Genomic DNA, 26,077 nt, shown 5'->3' with positions numbered 1-26,077 from the left:
TGGCGTCACGCCGCGTCACTGACCCCGCCCCTCCCGGCAGCCCCCTCCCTCTCCCGCGGGCGGGGCCTGGAGCCCCCTCCACGGCCCTGGCGCCACGGCGGCGCCCGCCCTGTGATGACGGCAAAGGCGGGCGACGGGGGTGTGGGTGATGCCATCGGGCGGCGCCTGGCTCTGCTCTGCTCTGCGCGGCGCGGACGGGCCGGGCCGGGCCGGGCCGGGGACAGGCCATGGCTCCCGCCGCCGTGCAGCCGCCCGAGATCCAGTTCGCGCAGCGGCTGGCCGCCAACGAGAAGCGCATCCGCGACCGCGCCCTGAAGAAGCTGCGGGGCTACATCAGCGTCCGCACCCAGCGCCCCGCCGGTAGGGCCCGGCGCGGCGTGGCACGGCGGCGCGGCGTGGCCCGGCGTGGCCCGGCACGGCGCTGCCCGGGGGTGGCGGGGCTGGAGCGGCGGGGACCGGGATGGGGCCGGGGGCCGGGGCCGTCAGCGTCGCGGGGGAAGCGGCGGCGGCGGCGGGCGGCTGGCGGGGGGTGGGGAAGCACGTGGGGCGGGGAGCCGCCACCCGGCTCCGGTGCCCCGGTCCCGCAGCCGCCACCTGCGGGGACTCTGGGTTGTTTTTTGGTTTTGGGGTGTTTGGGTTTTTTTTTTTGTTGTTGTTGGTTTTGGTTGCTTTTGATTTTTTACTTTTACGCATCAATTTCATCACAGGGCGCCGGCGGCCCTTAGCGGAGCGCGGGGCTTTTGGGATCCTCCCCCGTAAGGTTTCCCCGCGGGCAGGCCGGGGAGGATCGGGGAGGATTTTGCTGACAGCACTAACACTGCGGGGATCAGAGCGGTATAGCTCACGTGCTATACCAGGAATATCTATAAACATATACATATATATATATATCTCCCAGGAACAGGAGGTAAAGGCAGTGAGCTGACCCAGACTAAACCTACGCCAGTATACGGAGCATTGTCGTGGTTTAACCTCAGCCAACAAGTGGGACCACGCAGCCGGTCACCCACTCTCTTCCCCCAGCAGGGTAGGGAGAAGAGGGAGAAAAGAAGGGGGAAGGAAAAAAAAAAACAATTCATGCGTTGAGATAAAGGCATTTGAATGGAACAGTGATGGGAAAGGGAAATAACAGTAATAATAATATGGGTAGAAGAATATACAAAATAAAGTGATATAACACAAGTCACTCTCACCACCGGATGACTGATTACGCAGCCCACCCCGAACAGTGATCACAGATCCCTGCCCCTTGGCCAACCACCATTTATATGCTGAGCATGGGATCTATGGTATGGAATATTCCTTTGGCCAGCTTGTCCTGTCTGTGCTCCCTCTATGGGAAGCTGAAAAAGTCTTTGACTAATGTAAACGTCACTTGGCAACAACTAAACCAATATGTGTTACCAACATTATTCTCATACTAAACACAAAACACAGCAGCTACTAGAAAAAAAAAATTAACTCCAACCCTGCTGAAACCAGGACAAGCATATAATTTTTATTTTCTGCTATGCTGTCTGGTGAGGTGGTGGCTGCCTGTTTCCGGGACTGATATTCAGGGGCATTGGAGGGAACTGAGGAAAGCTCAGAAGTGTTTCACCACTTGTATAATTGCAGTCAATTCTGTTCCCCATTCAGGTTATCTGGGCTACCTCCGCATTCATGGTATCAAAAGCTTTTTTCTAACAAGGTTTATTATCCTACTTGGAGTTGTGTACTGCCACTTTAGTACCAAGAGTCCAGTGCGTGGCCACTTAAGTGATGTCCCTGGAGACAACTTGTGTCTAATGTGAGTCTGAAGCTGCTGGCACCTGAAGTGCCTCCTGTGCACTCTCTCCTCGTGGATGCAAGTTATAGGAGGTTTATGAGGGCAGTCGTAGCATTGTGTGAATGCTCGGATCCAGTTCAGTAAACCCTCCCGTTGGAGTGATAGGGAGCACAGAGTGGAGATGTCCAAGAGATTCTGTGATGTTCTGGACTGCTTTTTCCAACACGCTGTGTTTCAAGCTGGACACAACGTGGGAGGAAACTGTTCATGAGCATTTGCAGAGCACTCTGTCTGACCTAGTAAACCTTCCTGCAGCATTGGGAAACTGGTACAGAGGTTTATGCATACACACTCCTTTGGCTTTCAGGAAGCCAGCCTAGACTGGCACCCCAAAAGCTAAACTGAAACTGGAATGCTGGTTCAACCTGAGTAAATTCCTTGAAAAGGTACTGGGGAATAGATGTTTTTTCTTCCCCTTAGCCTCTGCCCTTTCCAAATAGCATTTGACCCATTAGCCACATTTGACAGAGGGAAGAGCACATAAGAACAACCTTACGGGGTCAGGCCAGAGAGCCAGATATCCCGTTATCCCATTTCTGAGAGTTATGATAGGTCTAGCGGTTGCCTGAGGACTAGTAAGAGCAAGTGGGTGTATTTCTCCCAAGCACTTTCTGAACCACCAGCTATTTTTTGCTCTGGAGACTTGCTAACCTGGACACGGCTTCTTTGCATTCAGTAGTGCTCTGTGCATCTCATTGCAAAGTGCAAAGATTCATTTAAGTTTGTGGCAGTAGCCTGCCAGATGGACAGGAGTGCCCTAACTGAAGGAAAAGGTGGCAGGTTAAGCTAATGCCTTAAGATACTAGGAAACCACCACAGGGAAATTGTCAGTTGGGATGCAAACCTTTTGCATGTTAAAGTCAGCCCACCATGAAATGTAAATGAGTAAGAAACAAGGGTGACTAATTTCCAGAGCTCTTAGATTGACTTACTGTTACGTATTAGTCAAGCTAGTAATATTTAAACAAAGGTTAACTTCTCTGGACTTGGAGAGAAAGTGTTGTGTTCAGGAGAGAGATTTTTTTTTTTAAAGTTATTTATTAATTCGCTGTCTTATATCCAGTGTTCTGAGAGAGATGAGGCTCATACATTAGATAACCCAGGTAGATACCCTAACTGGAACAGTTGAGAACATGCTAACTTTTGAAAGAGGTGGTGGAATTCACCTGACACTCACCTCAGTCACATGTTTCCTAGGTAGGACAGGACGGCTCGGTATGGTCTGCGCTACGGCAGAATTACGGGTTGTGCTGGGGCGAAAAACTAGAGCTTTTGATTTTCAACAAGAAGTTAAACTCTACAGAAGGCACAGAACTACTGAAGCTCTGAAGTCATTGTGTGTGCATGTGAACTTGGATAAGCACATTATTCCTTGGAAGGGGACCTTGTTTTCTTATTAACTCATTATTAAAATCCTTGCCTTGAAAGAGAAGAAGAGCATGCTGTACTGGGCTGGTAATAGGAGGGTAGCTTTATGGAGGCAATTGGTAAATGAATTGGTGAAAGAATAGTAAATAAGAGTAACTTTTATAAAAGAGGAACGATTGCAGAGTGGTTTTCTATGTGACAGAGCTGCGCTTACTTGGGCACAGATCTATAAATGATTTATGTCATTTCCACTGAAATGAGCCCGTGAGGATCTGGTCCTTGGAGATTATCTAGAACAGGAAAAATTGCCACAATTTTAGGGATAGCAATGTCAAAACAGCATTAACTCCCAAACAGAAATACTAACAAGGCTTGCATTAAAGTAGCATGTCTTCAGTGAGTGGTTGCAATGTTACTGATCCAAGCTCCTGCACTCTACATAGGGACAGACTTACAATCCAAGCCCTAAAACCAAAATCTTTCTTGAGGTATCTTTAAGTTTTGCACAGTGTGGTCGCTAATACAATAGATACAGGTTTTTGAATACCTTGCTTGAATGATTGTTACTTGCCAGCTGTGGATGGTGACAGCAGAGTGCATAAGGTGGAAAACCCAATCTCGAAAGTTCTCTTTGAGTGACTAGGATAAGAAATGAGCTCTAAAACATTTTGATCAGGGTCCTTTGTCAAATGGATGAGGGACTGCCTAGAAGACTTCAAAAAGCCCGCCGTGTATGAAAAGCAACTCCGTGGAAGTCTGTGTTCCCTTAGACAGGGAAGAACTCCTGAGCCATCTTTATAGGTAGCAGCTGACATCCCCTGGACATGAGCCTAATGTCTGATCCCTCTGTAGAGTTAGTGCTGCATGTGAGGTTAAGCCTGCTTCTTACTGCTACGTATATAGCGTATAATTTTGTTAATACGTGTTATTAATTTTAATATTTCAATGAATATTAAATCAGTGAATCCAACTTTCATATTTAATCTTAATATTACTGACAAATCTAAGTTAAATTCATAATTAATGCTTAATATTACTAGACATATTGCTTCCTATGTAGCATTTTTGCATATTTCCTTTACTCAGCTCTACTTCCATTCTTTTTAACCAAGCATGACTGTAGACAGTTTAACATGTTTACAATTTTTTGTCTGAGTGGAGAATGGTGCAGTAGTGATAACTGCTTTCAAATGATTTGGTCCCAGGAGGAGGTACTTAATTTAGACCTAGCACTGGGTCTTGAGCTTTTTGATTGTGAGACCCCCTGAAAATTTGTCAAAAGTGACAGTGATCTTTTTGGAGCAAATTTGAGCTTACTGAAGATCATTACCTTTTTAACATGATTTTTCTTGAAATTACTTGAGAGTACTTAATAGGACATAGTTTGAAAATAGCTGTAGGTAGGTTACTGTAGCTACCTTGTAACAGTATGTCATTATAATTTTACTTCCCAGAAATATGTGTGATGTCATGAAGAATCTATTTTTTAAAACGCTCTTGAACAACTATTACTGATAGTAAAATTTTCTTTTTCGTGTAGTACTTCCCTTCTATAGTGTGTGATTTTGACTAGAACGTGATTTTTTTTATACTGTTAATAGTGAAAATATTCTTTGCTGTTAAAATTCAGATGACACCGTACCTCAAGACTAACTGTAAGGAAAGTATTTTCATTAGGGTTTCTCAGACTCTTTGATTATGCATTTTAATATCGAAATAAATTTATTGACTGCTAGATGCCTATTCTGTCAAAATAAGCCCCTAGTAAGGAAAAAAACGATTGGTAAAGTGAGGCTTTATTAAAAAGAAAAAACAACAAAACCCCCTCAAATCATTGTCAGTTATGCTTGAGGGTTCGCACATCACCTCTGTTGCAAAATTAGACATGATGCCCTCATTAAAAATATCTCTCAGACTTCGTGCTAAAAGTATGCCAGAGGGATTTATCACAATTCATCTCATCTGTAAGTTCTTTGAAATCTTTTTTACTTTGGTACAAAATAGAAGCTTACTATCATGGAATCAATGAACAATGCTAAGTTGCCTTTCAATTAGCGTGCTTCCAGTAGGAACCAAGGTTTGCGCAAAAGAATGTAACAAAAACAAAGAAGAAAGCAGGGAACAGAGGAAACTGCATGAAAACATTTTGGTGGAAATGTGGGATTTGTCATTCAGACTTCTTCTGTGCTGTAGGTGGCTTCAGCCAGGAAGAGCTGCTAAAAATATGGAAAGGCCTGTTCTATTGTATGTGGATGCAGGATAAACCTCTGCTACAGGTATAGTAACTGGTTTTATATTTGCTTGAGTGAGTCTTTTCTAAAATACACTATAGGGACACACCAATTTGGAATAGTAAAGATGACCTTAGTGAGTTTTGCTCACGTTTTTTTTTCTTCTTCCCTTGTTGCACATATGTGACATGTGCAGGAGGGGTGACCGTAACTCGGTGATCCTGACCACATGAACCAAAGCCTAAATGATATCATGTTTGGAGTCACCCTCTGAATGGCAGGTGTAGCAGTTTATCTTCCAAAACCGGAACTGAAATATATACTGTTACGGAGTGTATTGATTTGGTGGAGCTAAAGCAGTAACAGCAGGTTGCCCTTAACTGCAGCTACAACATACCTGCAACCTTTAGTTAGCCTTGCTTCAAAGTTTCACACTTCATTTTCTTTTTAGTTATGTAGCACTTCCTCTGCTACCAACTTTGTAGCTCCTACCAGTTTATCTCTACTACCAAATGTTGCCCTATTCCCTACTACCAAATTTTAGTAACCTCACCTAATCTGTTTTCAAATCACTTGCCAGTTTACATGAACAAGCTTTATCTCACACATAGCACAGCGAGCTCCACCTACAATTAAGCTATATGAAAACAGCACCCCTAAAGTTTTACATCATTGGTTAATTTAAATAAATGGGATTTTTCTCCTCCTGGTTTAATTTTGTCTGCTGTCCTAAAAAGATGATTTGTGTAGAGATCTGTTGAAATGAACAGGGCTTGATGCCCTTGAATCATCTCTTTCAACTGACCTAATCCCAGTGAAGGGATAACTGCACTACTAAAGCAGCTGTTAAGAGAATATTTTTAATTTTGAGGGATGTTTCATGATATTCATACTCCTTGCTGTTTTCTGATTGTGTATTTAGTGAGGAGACCAAGCTCCAAAACATGCTAAACTAACTATATTTACTTTTAGGAGGAACTTGCAGACAATATCTCACAGCTTATCCATGTGATTCAGAATACAGAGGCTCGTAAGTACTAATTCATTATGTAATTCATTGTAAGGTACTTTCATCTTTGGTGATTTTGAGGCCACTATCACAGTGCCAGCATAACGGCAGCCAGATAGGGGTGCTGCTTTGTTTTTCATCTTTGCTTTTTGTCCAAGTGGTGTGTGTGTGATTGCATTAAGGGAAGCGTGAGGTGCTGTTTGTTTCTGGCTGTTGCAGGGAAAGAGTTGTATCTCCAGTGTGATAAAGGTGAGGCTTTGCAAAGCAGGTAACAGAGTAAACTTGTCCCCTTACTTTGCCATTCTGCATGGACTTACTTGTTCTGTGTATTTCCTACTCAAAACCAACCTTGTTTCATGAGCTGTTAAGCACCTAGTATCCAAAATGCACTTGAAATAGAGTGCTAAGTCAATGCCAAAACTTGCATGGGTAGAAATGAGTGCTGAATGGATATTTTGCTCTAATTTGTGTGTTTATAACACAAAATAGATAGAAAGCTGTGCCTGTAATTACACTTGTCTTTGAAAATAGCTGTGTGCCTTTTCTTATGTTGTTCTGGAGTTTGTCTTGTCCTTGTACCTGCCTCAAGAATGTCTTCCTGTGTCTCTGTCCCCATCCCTAGGGAAATGCATCCCTTTCCCGCATCGAAGTGATTTCTTGAGATTCTTTTAGGTTAGCAAAATAAACCATTGTGCGAGACACGCAGGTATTTTTTTTCTTACTCTCTTACAGGACACCTGTTCATCCAGACATTTTGGCAAACTATGAACCGTGAATGGAATGGGATAGACAATCTGCGTCTTGATAAGTACTATATGGTAATACTAACTCTCTTGTAGGTCTTTTCTGCAAGAAAAGGCGCGGTGGTGGTGTGCTGGAAGGCAGCATTGTTTGCACATGCATTTATGTATATTGTAAGAGAAGACGAGTGACTGTCTTGACACATTGCAAGAGATACTTGTTTTAAAGGCTTTCACTCGTCATTGCAAATATGAAAGCTATTACAGTTCATGTCAGGTTGCAAGTGCTTTCTTGTTTGCCTTCCTTTCTCATTGATTTTTCTACAGAATATAAATACTGTCTCAGAGGACACTGCATCAACATCAGTTATTTAGATCAGACAGTTTAAAGACTTTTTTATGACTGTATAAAGTATTTGTCACTAGAACCCCAACTTTCCACCACTGAAGTATCCACTGTAGTGCATTCAGCTATCCGAATTCTTTCTGTAGGAAAGACTATATTAGAACAAATACTAAAATCAGAGAGAGAAGAATCTTGAAAGACCTACCTTTTTTACCTTTTGTAAAGAACAAAATCACGTTAATCTTCTTTGAAAGCAGTTAATTGCAGCCATATTCACCGCTGGTTTTTGTTTCTCAATATTAGCAGAAACTGGGTATTTCAGTAAGTGACGTTTTTTGAGCCAGTTTAATGTATGGCTGTCTCTTAGTGCAAGTTTCAAGTAAATTAAATTATTGTTATCATCTGTCCCATATTGTCTCCAGTTTAAGCTGTGGGGTTTTTTAGATTTGGCCGCACTTAATGAAGAAATCAGGGTGATGGAGCAAGAGAAAGCTGTGTAGTAGAAATGGTGACGGATTTCTCTGGGCTTAGGATACGAAAATAGTTTATTGTCTTTTGAGCTTCACAGCATCCTTCTGTTGCTTGACATGATAGACAAGTCTGTCAAAATGTTCATATGAGGAAGCTTTCTACTTTGTTGTGCTATGAAGAGGTTGGCTAAGAAATCTATTCATATTACAGTCACTTCAACTCCTTTATCTGTTTTCATGAACAACATGTATAATGACTTCTGTACTTTGCAGCTAATGCGTAGGATTTTGAGGCAGTCCTTTGAAGTGCTGAAAAGAAATGAATGGGATGAAAGGTAAGCAGATTTCTGAATGTAGTTGCATCGTAAAGAAGTTGCCCAAGTTACCTGCATTAAATGTATTTTCATTTAATAGATCCTTTTTCTCCATAGATGGCGCTGTCATGAAGTCTTAACACTGAGGCTTATTTGTTCTCCAGGTCACTTACAATACGTAGTCTAGAAACAAAGCTAGGTGTTAGCTTTATTAAGTTAAATACACACTGCAATCGATTACTCTCACGTTCACCTAAGGCATTTAGTGCATGTTTCACAGAAAGACCTTTGAGAAAGTAATTCATGTATGCTCATGCAAAACCTGAATGTAGGAGCTTGTCATGTGGTATTCCAAGCATCTGGGAAATCTGAGGGCTCCAAATTTTTAATTGAGTTTGCTAGATTTGACTGATTTAGCCAGGAGAGCTATCAATGGCATATCACCTGTGGAGGAAACTTGCATCCCAAAAAATAGAGAAAATAAATATTTTTTTGGGTTGTGTTTGTATTTCTTCCATATTCTGTCAAACTGCAGATAATTGCAGTCATCTTACTCTGTCTAGAGCTCTTATGTCACTTCTAAGCTTGCTCTGTGTTTAAGCTGATGAAGAGCTTTAAGTCTTTTAACTAAAAGTGCTTGATAACCTTTATTATTAAAGGTTATCTTTTCTCTCTCTTGCCTTCTGAAATGTGGAGTGCGCATAGGCATGTTTTTGTGGAAATAGAAAGGAATGCAAAGCTAAAGTAACACCCCATCCCCACTGTTCTACCTTAATTTTGCATTGGGTAACTAACCACAGGTTCAAGAGATGAAAATGCTCCGTGACAGGAACAGAAAGGGTGGGAGGAAGTTTGATAAAGCTGAAGCCCTTCTTCCCCACTCACAGTCCCGTGGCAGAGACACAGTCACCCAAACTCATCTCTAACAAGGTTTCTTAGGGCTTTGGCCTCCCTTTTTCCAGCTTCACTTGGAGGGTGGCTTGGAGGCTCTTTACCACCAGAGGAGGCAGCGTGGGAAGAGAAGATCATAATTCCTTTCTTTGCAGAGTGAGGGAGCTCAGAGTTGAGGGAGCCTTCCCCTCCTAGGTGGAGCCTAAAAGCTGCCTAGAGTGTCTCCCATTTCTCTTTCCTTTTAAAATGCTTTTGAAGAAAGGTGTTTTAAAGTAGACTGAAATAATCTTTATTGCTTTGGAATGTTTTAAATTCTCTTTGGAACTGGAAATGTTTGTTCTGGGCAAAATTGCAGGAGGTCCTACAGAACGCATGGGGAGAAAACATGGAATATACAAAGCTTCGCTTTCCTGAAAGATAGCAGGGATAGGCCTCAGAAAAAAAAAAAGAAAAAGGTGAAGCAATGACAGCATGTCTCTCTGAGCCATGTCACTTCAGCAGTATTTGTTAGTACTCCAGAAGTCAGTAACTGAACAGAGGCACAGTCCTACTTGTACACAGCTCTTTCCCTTCTGGCTTGAGCTATTGGGATGATGATTTTTTTTTTATGCCTAGCTTAGCCCTTGATCTGTTCTTCAGTGTAATTCTTCTGCTCCAAGGGGCAGTGGATAACATGCTTTAACAAAGGCAAAGTCTGCGCAGTTGAAATGAGTTTGAGAAGGATCAGTATTAAATTTCAGCCTTGGGTGTGCACCAAAATGAAAATTGTCTCTTAAAATGGAAGGGTATGAGGTGTTGCCCATCAAGGACAGATGAATGCAACAGCTGTGTCTTTGGAACGCCCTGCTCAAATAGCAGAATCCCTCCTCCTACCCATCAATCATATGGCATAAAAAACTTCAGTGCAAATTAAGGTGTGAATTTTAGAACAGTGATTTTTCAGTGTAACAACCTGCATTGAGTGGATTGTTTGATGCTACAAAATCATCTAGACTGTAAGGAGTTCTGATTATGGATGGATTTTTTTAAATTTTGTTTTTAAGATGTGAAAATTAGTCACTGGCTTTATTTCTTATGAGTGTTAAACAGCCATCTTAAAGAATAGGTAAACCTGTGAATGACTAGAATTTGCTTTCAAAGCAAATAGAACGTGAGCAATTAAACGTGAATATCTTGTTCTTTTTCTTTCCTCTCTATTTTTTTTTTTCAGTCTAATTGAACTATTCCTTCCGCTACTAATGAAAGAAGTTATGGACCCAGACAGCAATGCTCCCACTGGGATAAAGTTACATTTCATTGATATCTATCTGGATGAATTGGCTAAAGTTGGTGCAAAGGAGGTTAGAAAATATGTTGTAATTTTCTTCCTGGGTAATGTTGATGGTGGCATGCAGCATTTTAGAACAAATATAACTTTTAGATTATGTGTGTTTTAACAGTTTTAAGTGTAACATAGCAACACTGAATAAGCATGAAGAAAGTGAGTTATTGCAAGTTTTGCTTCTGCTTTTTTTCATGTCTTAGTGTAGACAGTGAGAATATAGTAGTTTCACATTCCTCAGTACTGGTATACTGCTCCAAATTGAGGTTGGAAATAGTGATAGAAAAGTTATACCATTCTCATTTGTTTCAATGGAAAGGACTTAACATCTTTTCCCTTGTGTGAATGTGTTTGCCAGTCTTTGCTTTTGCAAAAACTGTTGTAAAGCCTGTTCTTGGCTGATTGTATAATACACCTAAATAGAGGAAGAACATGAGCTTTCAGAGTTGCCTATTGTTGGCTTCAAACATTGTTGCTCATGTGTTGAGCAATTTACCCTCTACATCCAGTTGTTTATTTTATTGACGACATCTGTGTTTCTCTGCTGTGCATTGCTGTTTCAGTTGCCCTTAATTTTGGTTGATGGCACAGTGATGCAGAGTTTTGCAGCAGCTGAAAGCCTGTTAATGCAGCTGTCGCTGCTGAACTTCTTCCAGAGTATTTCTCCTGTTACTCCAGTAGGGCCAGCTGCCCACCGCCCCACATTTCATTCCAGGCTTCTGCTCATCTACCTCCTCTTGTTTCTGGCATCTGATACATCTCCTTGCAATGGACGAAGCTGTTAGCAATTTTCCATTTGTATTCTTTGCAGTCAGTATTGAAAGCAGTCCTGCCTGCAGCTTTTGTGGTTCGGGATTGTGGAGTGTGAGAGAGAAGAGGTCCGCACAGGAGAATTGCCTGCACTTAGAGCCCAAATAATTTCTGGAGCTCCCCAGTCACAAAACTGTGGCTAAGCCACTCACAGGAAGCATGGGGAATTAGTCCTCTAGACTATTTGAAATCACAGCTGATGCTCGTAAATTGAATTTAGGGAAGGATTTTTATCTTTAGTACTACTGTAGCTGGCAGCGTTTTGATCCAAGCAGTCCAGTTAAGAGAAACCCAGATCTTATTCATGTCTGCTATAGACCTTCTTTGTGAAAGTGCACAAAATTATGTAAGTTTTCTCTGCCTGATGTGTCCATATCTAAAATAAGAACCTTTATTGCATTTCTGTAGATTAAAGCCTGCAAAACAGTCAACATTTTTATAATGCTTCCAGGGAATATCTGGTAGTGGTAACACAAAGTCACTGGATACTCCTGTCAGTTGGAATTAGATCGTATACTGAAAGACTTTGACTTAAATTCTTAAAGAAGAACCCCCTACCCCAAATATCGGAGGAATTTGAGTGTACACATACAATATTTACTGTACTCATTATTTTTTTCTTTCTAATCATACAGCTCACAGCAGACCAGAATCTCAAGTTCATTGAGCCTTTCTGCAAAATTGCTGCCAAATCAAAGGAGTAAGTTTAATGAAAGGATAAATATTTTTTTAAAAACTAAGGAATTCTGCATATACCACTCCACATGGTAATAAATGGATTGAAGAAGAGTCATAGTATAACTTCAGAATGTAGAGGAAGAAAGATATTTTACTAACGATGTGCACAGTCATTTGAAGATAACTTGTGTTTGTCAAAGCTATAGATAGTCTTCATGGATTTATAAGAATTGTATCAACCTCTGATGGTTGGTTTTGTGTTTTTTGTTTTTTTTTAAACATGCATAGAACAGCTGAGCTGGTTAGAGTCTTTGTTGTCGCAGTGTAATATAGAGCAGCATATAAACACAGTGAAATTTAAGAGGAGAACATTGGCAGGACACTGTTTGAATTAAAGGACTTCTGTTTAGGAAGTAGCAGCTTCACTTTCCTCATCTGGAGATCTAGATGTTTTTCCATTTTCTTCTTTCTTACCTATTTCCCCCACGTCCCTCAAATTGCCTTTTTTTTAATGTGAGGGGGAGGGTGTGTACATGCTTCTGCCTTTCGACTCTCATCCCTGCTCTCTTGTAACACAGTAGGTGTATGCTGCATGCTGTGGCCACTGGTATCTTTGAGCTCATTGTGGATCAGTCCCCCTACGCCATTGAGGACCTCATGAAAGAACTGGGTAGCAACGGTGATGAGGAGGATGCGTCTGAAGAAGACAAACAGGAAAATGAAGAGGTGCTTAAAACCACAGGTGAGGAGGAAGTTATAAATGGCCTTGGTAACGCTTGCTAGGATTTAAAAATCTGTTTCTTTACATTTCTGCTCTGAACCAGTCAAAAACATGTTCAAGGTGTTGTAAGGATAATTGTGTTTTCCTCTCTTCCCTTCAGATGTGCTTAAACAAAGTGACTCCAAAAGAACGTGTTACAAAAATCAGTGGTCTTTATAAAACCAGGCAGTATCAGCTTTCTGCAACAGTGCTAGGTGATAAAATCCAGTCTGGCTTTGGCTCTTGCATGTCCGTAACATTTTTGAAGAAGATGAGGTTTTGGCATTCTGTGGGAGTTTTAGATTAAAAAAATAAAGAAAGCTGAGCAGGAAGGTTTTCAATCCAGATATACTCTGGTACAGACGCAGTTTTTTAAAAGGCACCGAGATAATGCCACAGTTGTGTATTGCATAACGGTGACGTAAAGTAGTTAAATCAGATCAGGCTCACAAGATCCCATGAAGAAAAACGTACCTGATCTTCTATCAGAGTAGTGTGTGCTAACTCAGTTTTCACAAACTAAACATTAATATTCAGTCTTTTTTTTATAATAGTAGACAGATGTTTGTCAAGAAAATCAGCACAGAGCTCTGAAAAAACAGAGGATGTTTATGAAAATGCTGATGACGATATTGGGACGGTTCTGCAGGTTTGTGGCTTACTGATACTCCCCTTCTGTTTTCTTTTTTCCCATCCCTTTCAAGAGGTACAAAAGTAAAGGATGTTAGTTCAATAAACACATTATAAACTTTTAATTTCCTTCTGCAATAATGTAAGGTGGTATTTATGTAGTGTGTACTCCCTGGGTAGTTTCTAAGAAAATAAATCCATATCTAAATTCTAAATTATTCTTTCCTCTTTCCCATGTCTTCTTTTTTCTGCTCCTCCCTTCCTGTTTCAAGAGTTCAAAAATGTATGCTAAAAGCCAAGTCACTGCAGTCAATCTGGTGTTTAGCTAGATATTTCGGGGCTTTTGAAGTTGGTTGGCTTCTCTCTTGAGTAAGAATTAAGGCTAGGAATGTTTGAGAAAGTGATACCAAGTTCAACTGTTCTGTTGATGAAGCAACCATTTGTTATGGCGTGGTCAACACGCTGGAGGGAAGGGATGCCATCCAGAGGGACCTGGACAGACTTCACAGGTGGGCCCATGTGAACTTCATGAAGTTCAACAAGGCCAAGTGCAAAGTCCTGCACATGGGTTGGGGCAATCCCAAGCACAAATACAGGTTGGGTGGAGAATGGCTTTAGAGTAGCCCCGAGGAGAAGGACTTGGGGGTGTTGGTTGATGAGAAACTCAACATGAGCCAGCAATGTGCACTCACAGCCCAGAGAGCCAACCGCATCCTGGGCTGCATTAGAAGAACCATGGCCAGCAGATCCAGAGAGGTGATTCTGCCCCTCTACTCTGCTCTCGTGAGACCCCACCTGGAGTACTGCGTCCAGCTCTGGAGTCCTCAGCACAGGAAGGACATGGACCTGCTGGAGTAAGTCCACAGGAGGGCCACAAAGATGATGAGAGGGCTGGAGCACCTATCCTATGAGGACAGGCTGGGAGAGTTGGGGTTGTTCAGTCTGGAGAAGAGAAGGCTCCAGGGAGACCTTATAGCAGCCTTCCAGTACCTGAAGGGGGCCTACAGGAGAGATGGGGAGGGACTTTTTATAAGGTCATGTAGTGATAGGACGAGGGGTAATGGTTTTAAACAAAGACAGTAGATTTTAATTAGATATCGGGAAGATTTTTTTCACTATGAGGGTGGTGAGGCACTGGAACAGGTTGCCCAGAGAAGCTGTGGATGCCCCGTCCCTGGAAGTGTTCAAGGCCAGGCTGGATGGGGCTTTGAGCAGCCTGGTCTAGTGGGAGATGTCCCTGCCCATGGCAGGGGGGTTGGAACTAGATGATCTTCAAGGTCTCTTCCAACTTAAACCATTCTATGATCTGTAAAAGTCAGTATACATGTGTAGGGGATGTATATTTCAACAGAGGAAAAAAATGCTTTTGGTTTAAAGGAAGTGGCTGTTTCAAGGATGTGTATGCTACTTGAAGCGTTGATAACATGAGTCACATTGGGTTATCTTGCATGAAGAAGCTAACTAAGAAAAGCTGTATCATACTTTCCTCCAACAGTTTGATTATAAGGCTGTTGCTGACAAACTCTTTGAATTGGCGAGCAAGAAAAATACGCCTTCCCTTAACAGAAAGCGTCTGTACAAGCTGGTCAAAAAGTGAGTTCTGTTGAAATACATCTTGCATGTGGCACCTTGTCCAAAACAACTTTTACTTTGCTTTCTCTCTGCCCTCGCTTGTCCTGGTCTCGCAGCCCTGGATAATATGCATAAGTTGCCTGAAGCCTGTGCTGCTGTTCCGTATTGTACTAGACAACTGCAGCTAGCTGAAGTTTATCTACCCTGGGTGGATTTGTACTGCACGATGTGACACTAGATTGTATGCGATGCAAGTTACAGATACAGGAGAAGTGTTAAATTGCTCTTTTCTCAGTACTTTCAGTGATTTGGTTTGAGTTTTTGAATTTCTGAGGTATTTCTTCTGGAATGAGTTCTTTGTAGCTTCCTGTGCAAAGTATGTTGTTCCTATTTCAACAAAACCATAATAAGTACAATGCTGCTAGTGTTATTATTGGTACTAAACCAGTAATACTGTTTTGTTTTTCCTTCTCTCCCTTCTTCCCCATCTGCAGGTTCCAGGACTTAGCAGAAGGTGAGGACTGAGCAGCATACAAAGACAGTACCTTCTTTCCGCTAAAGGGAATGTAATAATCCTGTACAATGTGTATTGCAAATCTTTTTTTTTTTTTAAATATATATTTCAATAATACTCTTTTGGGAATTTTGTGGGGTTTTCTTAAATCTCATTAAGACACATTACATGTTTTTGGTGAGATGGCCAAATCCCCTTCTTAATTGGAGCAACCCTGTACTTTGTCCTTAAATGAGAGAGTATTATTTTTACTTAAATGGAATCACTCGTATGATTTTCTTTCAGGTTGAGTGGGCAACAAGGAGTTGATTTTCTTTCTGTGGGAGTTACACTGTATACAACTGTTAATAGAAATAGAACTATTAGTTTTCAGATACCTTATACTTCCTCCTCAACAGGAATCTTCCCCCGAGATTTTCCTGAAGATGTTTCTACAGATGAAGACGATGATGAATTCAGCAGGGGAAGGCGAAAGAAAAAAGCTCTCAAGCCTTGGGAAAAAAACAAGTTGGAAAAAGTAAAAGGTAAGGCAAGATCAACCTTTGGAAGAGGACAATCTGCAGTCACTTGTGTAACTTGGCAAAGTATCAGAAACAAGAGGTTCTGAAGAAGGCAAACCTGTTGTTCAGGATGTGCTGATTTGTATCATGTTGTGATGAAGGTTAAATGTGAAATTAATGTTTATTTGAGAGTGGTGGGAATGTCGTTACCAATTTTGAAGCAAGCATCACCTCAAAAATTTCAATTAAAAGCAGAACTGGAAGCAGTTGTTTGCATTGCTCCATTGAGCATCAGCTGTAGGAAAACAGAAACACATCAGTCGTCTTAAAATAGGATGACTGTTAGAATGCAGGAATTTGGGGGTGTTTCTGGAAAGGTGAAGGGAGTTACTGAGAACCAGGTGCAAGTGTCTCTAGCATCATGGTTTATATTGACATGGCACAAGCCCAGTCATACTCAAAATTATCTCACCTAACTACTGAACCCCTAAGTTGCCCTTCTGATGTGCTTAACAGGTGGGTAATAACTTTTTCTAGCAATATTGCTCTACAAAACAGGGTTCTTGCAGGGAATGGCTTAGATGTCGGCTGTGGCAAGGCAAGATCAGCAAAATATTAATTAGGCCAGGCATCAGAGGAATGCAATGTCCTGATAAGCTGTAGTAGTAAAACTGTTGCGCTGGCTGATAGCAGGAAAATGGTACGCCTATTTTAAAAGAAAAGAAAAAAAAAAGGGCGGGGGGAAATAGAATAGAATTCAGTTGTTTGAAGTACCTTTGTGTTTCACATCTGTGTTATATGATATTCTTTTTGGGATGGATTTAGAGGATGAACAAGAGACGTCAAGTGCAAAGGAGGCATCAGTTTCCCAGAAGAGGAGGAAAAAAAGAAAGAGGGACAGACCAAGTGCTGATTCTGGAACAGCTGATGGAAATTGTGAGGAAGGCATAGCTGAAACATCTGGATCTAATGTTTCTAGCCAGGGAAAGGTGCCAGAAAATAACAAGGAAAGGAAGAAAAAGAAATTGCTAGTAAATGAGGCAAATGAGACCACAAACGTAGTAACTGACACCAGAGAAAATCACAGTATCTCTGCACAGAACAGTCCAACAGACGCAGAACAGAGTAAAAAGAGTCAGCTGAAGAAAATGAACCCAAAAGTGCAAAATGTTCCTGTAAAACCAGTGTGTCGGAATGGACCAGCTAATGCCAGTGAGGCAGAGGACATCAACTCATCTGTCACACCGTTAACTCCTAAGGTTGTGAAAAAGAAACAGACAGCAGGGGCTGTCTTGGTGAATGGGGATACCCCTTTGCAGCAAACTGGCGTGAAATCCATCAAGGAGACCCTGTCAGGAGATGCAGGCTCTGAATCAGCGTCCTCCAGAAAGGTCAAATTGAAGACAAAGACAAAGCTAGTTGGTTTGGAAGGGATGAAAGTCTCCAGCCAGAAAGCAGCAACCTTGAAAAAGAAAAGAAAAGTAAAAGAGGTGCTAAATCCTGTCGAAGCCAATGGAGTTCTGGAGACTGCATGCAAGAAGAGCAGGAAGGGGGTACGTATATCTCATTCTTTTCTCTGCCTTCTTCAGAAGAACTGCCGGGCTCGTTTTCAAATTTAGCTTTAGCTTTCTGAATGTGGGGCTTTATGGGCAGGCTGCGTGCTGATGTCATCATGCATTGTCACCAAAAAGAACTCAATTCCCCAGAAATCCCCACCCACCACCATGGTCTTAGACTCTCCTGTGCAATGACAGTAAAGCCTGTGCCAGCTACTCAGCTGAAAGAACTCATCTAGCTGAAACTTGGGTTGTAGGGTATGGGGTTGTCTTTTTCTTCGTCCTTTTTTCTTTTTTTTTGGTCCCTGGATTAATTACTCTTTTGCATTGGGTCCCTGGTTGAGCTTGCAGCATGTTCACAAAGGGCGTATTTTGGCAAAAAGATGAGAATCGTAGAACAGGAAGGTGGAACATCCCTTTTTCAGCAACCGCAGCCACACATAGATAAATATAAGCTCCTTGTGAATTTGCCTACAGCAATTCCAATAGTGCATTCTTTTCCTAGCTCGCTTCTCTTATATCTCAAACAAATTGTTAGTGCTGTATGGGGAAAGTATTTGGGGAAAGAGTGAACAGAGAATATGACACTGTGACCTTGGATGTCAGAGCCATTGATGAGGGAGTAGAATGGGGTTGATTTTGCTGAGCGATTTGAGAGTCAAGAATTATTTTGCACTATATATTTTAGGTAGCATGGCTAAGAGAGAAAATGCAGGGGTTCTTCCCTCTCCTGCCACTGAAATTCTTTTTAACTGCTCATTTCCTGCTTTTTTTCCTGTTGCATAAATATTTATTGCACGTTGCATACCTCGTCTTTCTTTCTCTATAAAAGCTTAGTTTCTAAGAAAATACGATTATGCCACCCCCATCTCTGTAAAACTTTGCTGCAACTGACCAACAGGTTCAAAGTCGTGTGATAGATTCTAGATGAAGTCCCTGCAAGCTTCACGGAAATTAGTTGTTGGCGCAAATTAGCGTAGCCGCTGAGGGAAAGGCAGCAGCATGACGCCAGCACTTGTCTGTTGGCTGGCTGGCCAGTCAGCGCATGGGCTAGCGGGCCACTCTTCTCATGTGTAATTCCAAATGAACTATAGCATTTGCTGTTTCTTGCCCAATTCAGGTAGCTGTGTGTATATGGGTGTGTTGAGCGGGAGCGCGGGGATGGTGACAAGGAGACAAATTTGGGAATTGAGTCGGAGGAGAATGAGAGTATTGATATAGGAAAGAACAGGGCAGGGTAACACTAAAATGCACAAATGTGGAGGAAATCAGGCTTTGTTTTCATTGCTTGAGAAATAAAATGTTGGTTTATTTCCTGGTTTTAGTTACGTAATACTGGTCTTGTGCCCAGAAATCATGAGGGGTATGTTTTGATTCTTGATTTCAAAGACAACACACGCCTCCAAAGAATTAGCTTCAAATATAGAGAGGGAGGAGGAGGGGGAGAAGGGGAAAAGTCAGAGAAGTTCAGCACTGTTTCACAGTTGTCTCCGGAATTCAGAAAGTTAAAAGACCTACACTTTTTCACTTTATGTAAAGCAGAAATGTTTTTCAAATCAAAAGAGGCCATATCCCCTGGATGTTTTCCACAGCACGGCTGCGAATTGCTTACGGAATTTGACATCTGTAGGTCGCTGTGAAGCATAGCTGAACTTTCCCCCACAGTAGTCCACAGATATCTGGGGCCCATAGACAGCAGGTTGGAAAGCTCTGGAGCAGTGCGCTTCATTAGCGGCACTGCCAGTGCAGGTCCTAAGAATTGCCTTGTGCTGGATGGAGAGAAGGATTGCTTTAAATGGCAATCCTCGGGATGAGTTTGAGGCAGCAAACTAGTAGCAATACACAATAGCTGGATTTCTGAGAGTAGAGACAGACTTCGTACTCCACTTTTTTTTTTTTTCCCTCCAAAGTCTCCATCTTAGCCTAAAGCTGGGTTTGTTCATTAGTTGCGTATCTTATGCATCCGTAGGTACCACAGAAGAGATTTTGCTTAAGGGCAAGGAAAAAAAAAAGTCAGCGCTTGTGTGCAGGAGAGTTGGGTCCATTATAAGGTAGCCTCATGCACATAAAGAAAACCTCTGTCTTTGCACTCTGACGAGCCGGGCAAATGCATTACACGTTCTTCCTTTGCTTTGCAATGCCCTTCCTAGTTCAGCACAGAACCTACTTAAACTTCTGTTTTCAGTCATGCTAACTGCAAAACTAACTCCTGAGAGTTAACCATGATAATTAGCTTATGTGAGTACCAACTAGCTGTCTCTCAGCTGTGCCAATATTTACAGAAGCCATGTGTGGTAAGCTCTGATCACTGTACTAGGTAGAGTTAACTACAGCATTTTTGTACTGAGAGCATTTTTTGCTTTCCCTCCCTTACAGGAAAGCAGCACTGCTCTATCACCGTTAAAGAAAAAGAAAGCAAAACCAGGAAGTGATTTTGTAAAATTTGAAAAACCAACTGTACCAAAGGCAGTATTCTTCAGGAAAGCCAGAAGCACCATCTCTTCCACCAGGGCATCCATGCAGGTAATGTGATCTCGCAGATGGCAGCCAAGTCCGAGCACAGTTCTCTTCCCACGCTGCCTGCCCCAGCAAAGGGCAGGACCTCTCTCATGCTGTCTTTTCCGCTCTTAGTCTCCTAACATGGGCAGATGAAACTGGAAATGCTGTTGCATTTCCTTGTAGACAGAGTCACACATGGCTCCAGAGTTTCAGAAAATGAGTTGTAGGCATCTTCAAAGTCTCTTTTCCTCCCCCTGCTTTCAAAAATATTTTCGTGTTGAAAGGACTCCGTTCTGAAGGAGTTGCTCATTTTGCAAGACAGCAAAAGCATAAACTGACTTTCAGACTTGCTAAGGGACTTTGAGCCTCCCATTTCTTCCTATTTGTGGAAGCTGGCAACAGTACAGGGCTTCAGAAGACTTCCCTCTTTTCTAAACCTTTTTAACACATAATATCTTTTCAAGCCCTCTTTGCACTTTGAGGCCGGAGTGCAGCAGGGCCAATGTATATAATACACAAATATCTTCTGGTTTATTGTTGAATTACATAAGGATGTTAAGGAAAGCATGTGAGTTCTCTACAAACGGAATATGTTTGCTTTTGGCTAGAAAAACTGCTGTCTTAGCAGGGGTCACTGCAAGACGGTTGGGGGAGTTCTAAATCAAATGAAGTAGGCTGCTTTACATTGGTTTTGATGGGATGCAGGTAAAAGAATTTGTAGCATTGCCTCAGAAATCTTATTTTATTTCATGTCCTTATAGCTGAACAAGCTGCAGTCGTCCAGCTCCAAAAAAGTGACGTTTGGCTTGAATAAAAACATGACTGCTGGTGAGTCTAATGCATCTGTGTGTCTCCACAATCTCTCTTGTAGCCACGGAAGGGGGAAGCTGTACACACTTATACACACCTATAGTCTTCCTCTCTGAAACAGGAGGATTCTGATCCTTTTTTGTCTCAATATTTGTATATAGTTTACAAACCACCCTCAAGTTCCCATCCAGAGGAGATGATAAAGTTTAGGACATTCATCGCAAGAGCTAGATCTGAGTGATTCCAGGGGGCTCCATTACTGACTTGCAGAAGGAGCCTTCTGGATCGAAAACAGTGCAGCAGAGCGATCGACTCTCCCTCCTGAGCTGCCTGCTCTGTAGGGCACCTCTTAGGGAAACGCATGCACTTCACAGTCCGCATTGCTCACTTCTGTTTCCCAGAACAACGGTGCTGATACGCTGGTGAGCTTGGGCTGTTTAATAGCAAAGTTTCAGTTTCATCTTGTCTGCCTGTGGTTTGTTAATGGTCGTGAGTGGATAAATGTCAGTTCCCTTCTGGATCCCACTTGCAAGCAGACAGTGTTTTCGCTGTTAAATAAATGTCTTGCTCCATAGCATAAAAGTTAATTCCATGTATTCATTTTGCAATTTTTTTTATCTCTCTGAGGTGTGCTATAGGCCAAGTTCAAATGGAGAATAGTGCGTTTAGATATATATAACTCTATGTTAATATAACATAGCTGCACAAAGAGAAATAAATGCCTACCTGCTGGCAGAAGGGATAACAAAAAGTCTCTAGAGCAGTGCTGTTTAAGAGTCGGAGTTGACCCACCTCTTACCAATCGTCATCTTTTAAACTGAAGTGAGGTGTTCTTCAGGATAGCTGGAACACTTGTTTCCAAGGAGTAGGCCCAGAGTCTCCAGTGGTCTATGAAACCATGGGGAATGGTTCACAGCCTCTCTGTGCAACAGACCCCCTTCTCAAAGGGACTCTGCTAAGAGATGTGCTTCTCCATTTTTTCTGCAGCCTTAGGCTTCTAATCCTTAGTGATGGACTTAGAGATCTAAGTCAGACTTCCAGGGATGGGCAACTCCACAATAGATGGAAGGGCCCAGTTATTCCAGGAGTTGTATTTCATAGAATCATAGAACGGTTTGGGTTGGAAGGGACCTTAAAGATCACCTAGTTCCAGCCCCCCTGCCATGGGCAGGGACACCTCCCACCAGACCAGGCTGCTCAAAGCCCCATCCAGCCTGGCCTTGAACACTGCCAGGGATGGGGCATCCACAGCTTCTCTGGGCAACCTGTTCCACTGTCTCACCACCCTCACAGTAAAGAATTTCTTCCTAATATCCAATCTAAATCTTCCCTCCTTCGGTTTAAAATCGCTACTCCTCCTCCTGTCACTACACTCCCTGAAAAAGAGTCCTTCCCCATCTCTCCTGTAGGCCCCCTTTAGGTACTGGAAGGCTGCTATAAGGTCTCCCCAGAGAGTATTTCTTTTAACTGGTTTGCATGTTTTTCAACAGAGTTTAAGAAGACTGACAAAAGTATATTAGTAAGCCCAGAAGGACCCTCCCGTGTGGCTTTCAATCCTGAACAGAAACCCCGTCATGGGGTGCTGAAGTCACCCACAGGTACCCCAGCAGGACAGCCTCAAATGAAGAAACCATTTACTATAGCAGCTAAGAAGAGACCAACTGCTATGGACTTCTTTTAAACCAACAGATGTGGCCTACTTTTGTACAGGACATTTTGCTAACCTAGAATGTTCCCTGGAGGTATTTTGAACTTCTTTATTTTTTTAAGTTAATACAAATTGTATATACAAAATTCTGATTGTGACCTGGGTCATCGCTATTTTGACACCACTTCAGCTGTATCTTGAAATACTTTTGTGTATTTACAGAAAAGAAACAAAACCCAATCTCTGCTCAGGTTTGGTCTACAAAAAGTATGGTCTCTGCCCATGTCATTCCCTAGAGACTTTCTCATTTAATTAAGGAATGTTCCGGGTTTGATTGTTCCAGTGGGGTTTTTTTTGAGCCAGTTTAAGAAAACTTGCACTTCATGCTATTAAACTGTCTTTCATTGGACAGAGCTTAAAATGGAAAAAGACAATGTAGATTTTAAACCTCCTAGTTCATTAATTTTAAAATTTTACCCCATCATTTTTCATATGTCACCCTTGGCATCCTGTTAATTCTTCTTCTGGAAGTAACGATTACCTCATTTCTCTGTTTAATAACAGCTGGACTTGGGTAGCTTTACAGGTAGGAAGCAAGCTTTCCCTGGGATAAGAAGCGCCTGGCTGCTCGAGTGGTCACTGTTACAAATAAGCCTTCACAGCTGGTTGCCTGCTGATTTGGGAACAGTCACCACATTATTTTCAGTAACACAAGTGCCAAAGCTGGCTTACGCTTTCATGTTGTAAGCTGGCTTCTTCTATTTACTGTAACTGAAGTAATGTTCTCACACGGGAGGAATCTTTGATATTTGCAGGTCTTCCCCCCACCCCCACTGTTGTCTTTCCTGAAGGTCTGACGAGACTCCCTGTTTTCTACTTTAGCAGCTGGTGTCACCACATTTTATCAGAACTCGGATCTCATTCAGTGAATGAACCTCTGATTGCCCTAAAGAGAGCTCGATCAGTACGTCTTTGGCTGGGACACACATCTCTCTAAAAGCTTTGGTGCCTCTCAATACAGGATAAAACTTGACAGCCTAGACAGCTTGGTTTTGGTTTTGATGTAGAACGAGAAAAATTTTTTCTGCAGCATTTCCTTGAGTTAAGTTTTTATTTGGATATTTTATTACTAATGTGCATGTTTTGTTTCTTCTTTGCTTCTTTGGTAAAGAATGTGGTGTACTTCTGTGAGAGACCATTAATGCATTCTGAGGGGGAGCTGTGAGGAAGCAAAGAGCAAATGAAAATAAAAGCATTTTTTATACGGTTGGAAGATTTTAAATCTTTCTTTGAAAGTTTTGCTTACGTGAATAAGGCAAAGGCTTTGCAGCAGATCTCTACATTAGAGCTCAGCTTCAAAGCACAACCTGGTGCCAAGGCAAAGCTATTCATGAAGCTTCCCACCGGTTACATCTGTGATCCTATAAGAGAGAGGGTAGGTCTGCTTCATTACCTTGTCTTACTATAACTGGTAAACATTGGGCTACTTCAGCCAGCAGAATTAAATTTTGTGACATAATACATTTGCATACTTCAGTACTACTTTTTACCAGTCTTTGATGTTGATCTCTGCCAGATCACACTCCCCATAAGCAACTGGAGTGAAACTGCTTTTTCATGGCTTATCTAGAACTTCTTCTAAATACTTGTGTACTTATAGATTGCTGGTTGGTCTCAGTTGCTCAGTTCTAATCCGTGCCAGTTCTTGCACTAAGTTTGTGACAGTCCGTGGTTTGTGGTACTGCCAGAAAGTCATTTTGCTCATCTTTCCTTGTTTAAAATAAAGGACTGAATTTTATTTGGTTTTGCTTTAATTTGTATTCGTTTGACTCATCAGTAAAGAACTCTGGAGAATACATCTGATACATGCGGTTTGAGCAATTATTGTTCGTTTCTTTTTTTAAAAAATCTCATTGTATATTAGCATAATGCATTTTTTTTGACAAGACGATGGTAAGTAGGATTTAAGAAAGGCTGTTCAATATGTTGTACTGTTTATCTTGTACTGTGGGTGAGAAGTCTCTTGTGGAATATGCATAAAAGCATTTTGTATGTGCATGGTGGTTAATGCATTAGGTTGAAGATGCCATATTCCTCCAAGGTTATAGATGCAAACAATCAGTAGGTGGATCTGGTGTGCACAGAAAAATCCAGGATCAGGATGCATTGAGGTTTGGTTTTGTTTGGTTTTGGCTTTAATACATATAACCTACTATGGAAATGCATTTAAATGGTTGCCTGGATCTTTTTCTATTGGTCATGGAACCGTTGAACCTGTTGCTTGTCCAAATATTTTGTTGCCCACGGTGCTAAATGGAGAGGGCAGAAATGGCAGTCGTTTTTTTAATCAAAAATTTTAGTGATGTGATTGCTTGTTGGAATTCATGCATAATCCATCTGTGCCATGAAACTGGTGGAGTGTTTTGTAAATATACATATGTCATGTGTATTGTCTTCATTGGTGTCTGCAATTTCATTCAGGACAACTTTACAAACAAAAGCCAAGCGCAGTCAATGTATTTTAATCGACATTGTTTGGTTAAATTTAATACGTTACCCAAAATATTTGGATAGTGACAATTCCGATAAATGTTGAAGACAAAAAAAGGAGAACTAAATGTGACATCTAGGATATCCACAGACACAATGGTGCTGGTATCCACAGCCACAAGGAGAGATGTATCGACAGGAAAAGAGAAAAGAAAAACTGATCTGACCTGCTTGATATCGCTTCATAGGTTTTTTTCATAGTGTTATTCCAGTTCTGCAGCTACTAGTCACGCTGTGAGTCAAATAAGTTAATGTGGCATACCTTTTTAAGGACAGTATTTTGTAATGATTGTCTCTACATTTTTGTTATGAATATGATCAACTTTGGACTTCTCAAGCTCTAATAGTTTATAATTCTTTACAGCTTCAAGAGAACTCAAAAGCACAAAATGAATTCAGCAAAGCAAAAAGTTGAAATTATATTCACATTTGGTATACAAGATCTTTTATAGTCTATCAAAAGTTATGTGACTTGGAAAGCATCAGATACCCTTTTTGTCATTTATTTCCTGTGCTTAGACTTAATTACAGGCAGAAAAAAAAAAATCCATCTGTCATTTTATGTACCTCTGCAAGAGCATTGTTAATACAAATACAGTGCCTAAGCATTACATCATTTAGTCTAGTCCAATAAACCATCTTTTTTTGTGGACATTGTACTTTGGGAAAATCTGTAAATTTGGGGGGTGGGAGATGGGAGGGTAGCATCCGGCGGGGAGGCACTTGAAAGTACAAAGTGCTTGCATGTGTGCATGTGCTCTCTCTCTTTTTATTGTATTTCTTTTTTATTGTATAAAAAGCCAAACCTGATGAAGACTGAGGCGCATGTCAGAAGTGAGCAGGGTTGTTATAGGATCCACCTGTTCATGCAGCCTGAGCTTCTGACCTTTCCAGTTGGGCCATAGAGTAGATACCAGCAGCTGAAAGACTGCTCAGGAGGAACAAGATCACACGCTGTCATTCCTTGACAATTAAAATTAGTAATTGAAGTGATAGTGTGGCGAGATGTGTACTTCAAAAGTATAATTGTGC

The 26,077-nt window shown here is 41.6% G+C and overlaps 1 protein-coding gene across 2 annotated transcripts; it reads left to right on the top strand.

Annotated features, from left to right (window-relative positions):
• The first annotated feature begins 133 nt into the window (after positions 1–133).
• Positions 134–25,697, top strand: RRP1B (ribosomal RNA processing 1B). 2 transcript variants are annotated; one of them, XR_010072330.1, is made up of 17 exons: positions 134–360; positions 5,390–5,472; positions 6,400–6,457; positions 7,169–7,254; positions 8,266–8,327; positions 10,408–10,537; positions 11,964–12,028; positions 12,585–12,748; positions 13,321–13,415; positions 14,892–14,989; positions 15,463–15,482; positions 15,881–16,006; positions 16,808–17,535; positions 19,915–20,061; positions 20,799–20,865; positions 22,338–22,589; positions 23,378–25,697. XR_010072330.1 is itself a non-coding variant. In XM_063344692.1 (16 exons), the coding sequence occupies exons 1-16, from the start codon at positions 228–230 to the stop codon at positions 22,526–22,528; spliced, it is 2,253 nt and encodes a 750-aa protein (XP_063200762.1). In that variant the 5' UTR covers positions 134–227; the 3' UTR covers positions 22,529–25,697. The 2 variants fall into 2 exon arrangements, 1 of the variants encoding a protein (XP_063200762.1); XM_063344692.1 differs by having other exon boundaries at positions 22,338–25,697.
• Positions 25,698–26,077: the final 380 nt, after the last annotated feature.

Source organism: Chroicocephalus ridibundus, chromosome 1 (assembly GCF_963924245.1).
Source record: "Chroicocephalus ridibundus chromosome 1, bChrRid1.1, whole genome shotgun sequence".
In the NCBI taxonomy this organism is placed as follows: Eukaryota; Metazoa; Chordata; class Aves; order Charadriiformes; family Laridae; genus Chroicocephalus; species Chroicocephalus ridibundus.
The sequence above is the reverse complement of the archived record's forward strand: the minus strand, read 5'-3'. Positions and strand labels throughout refer to the sequence as shown.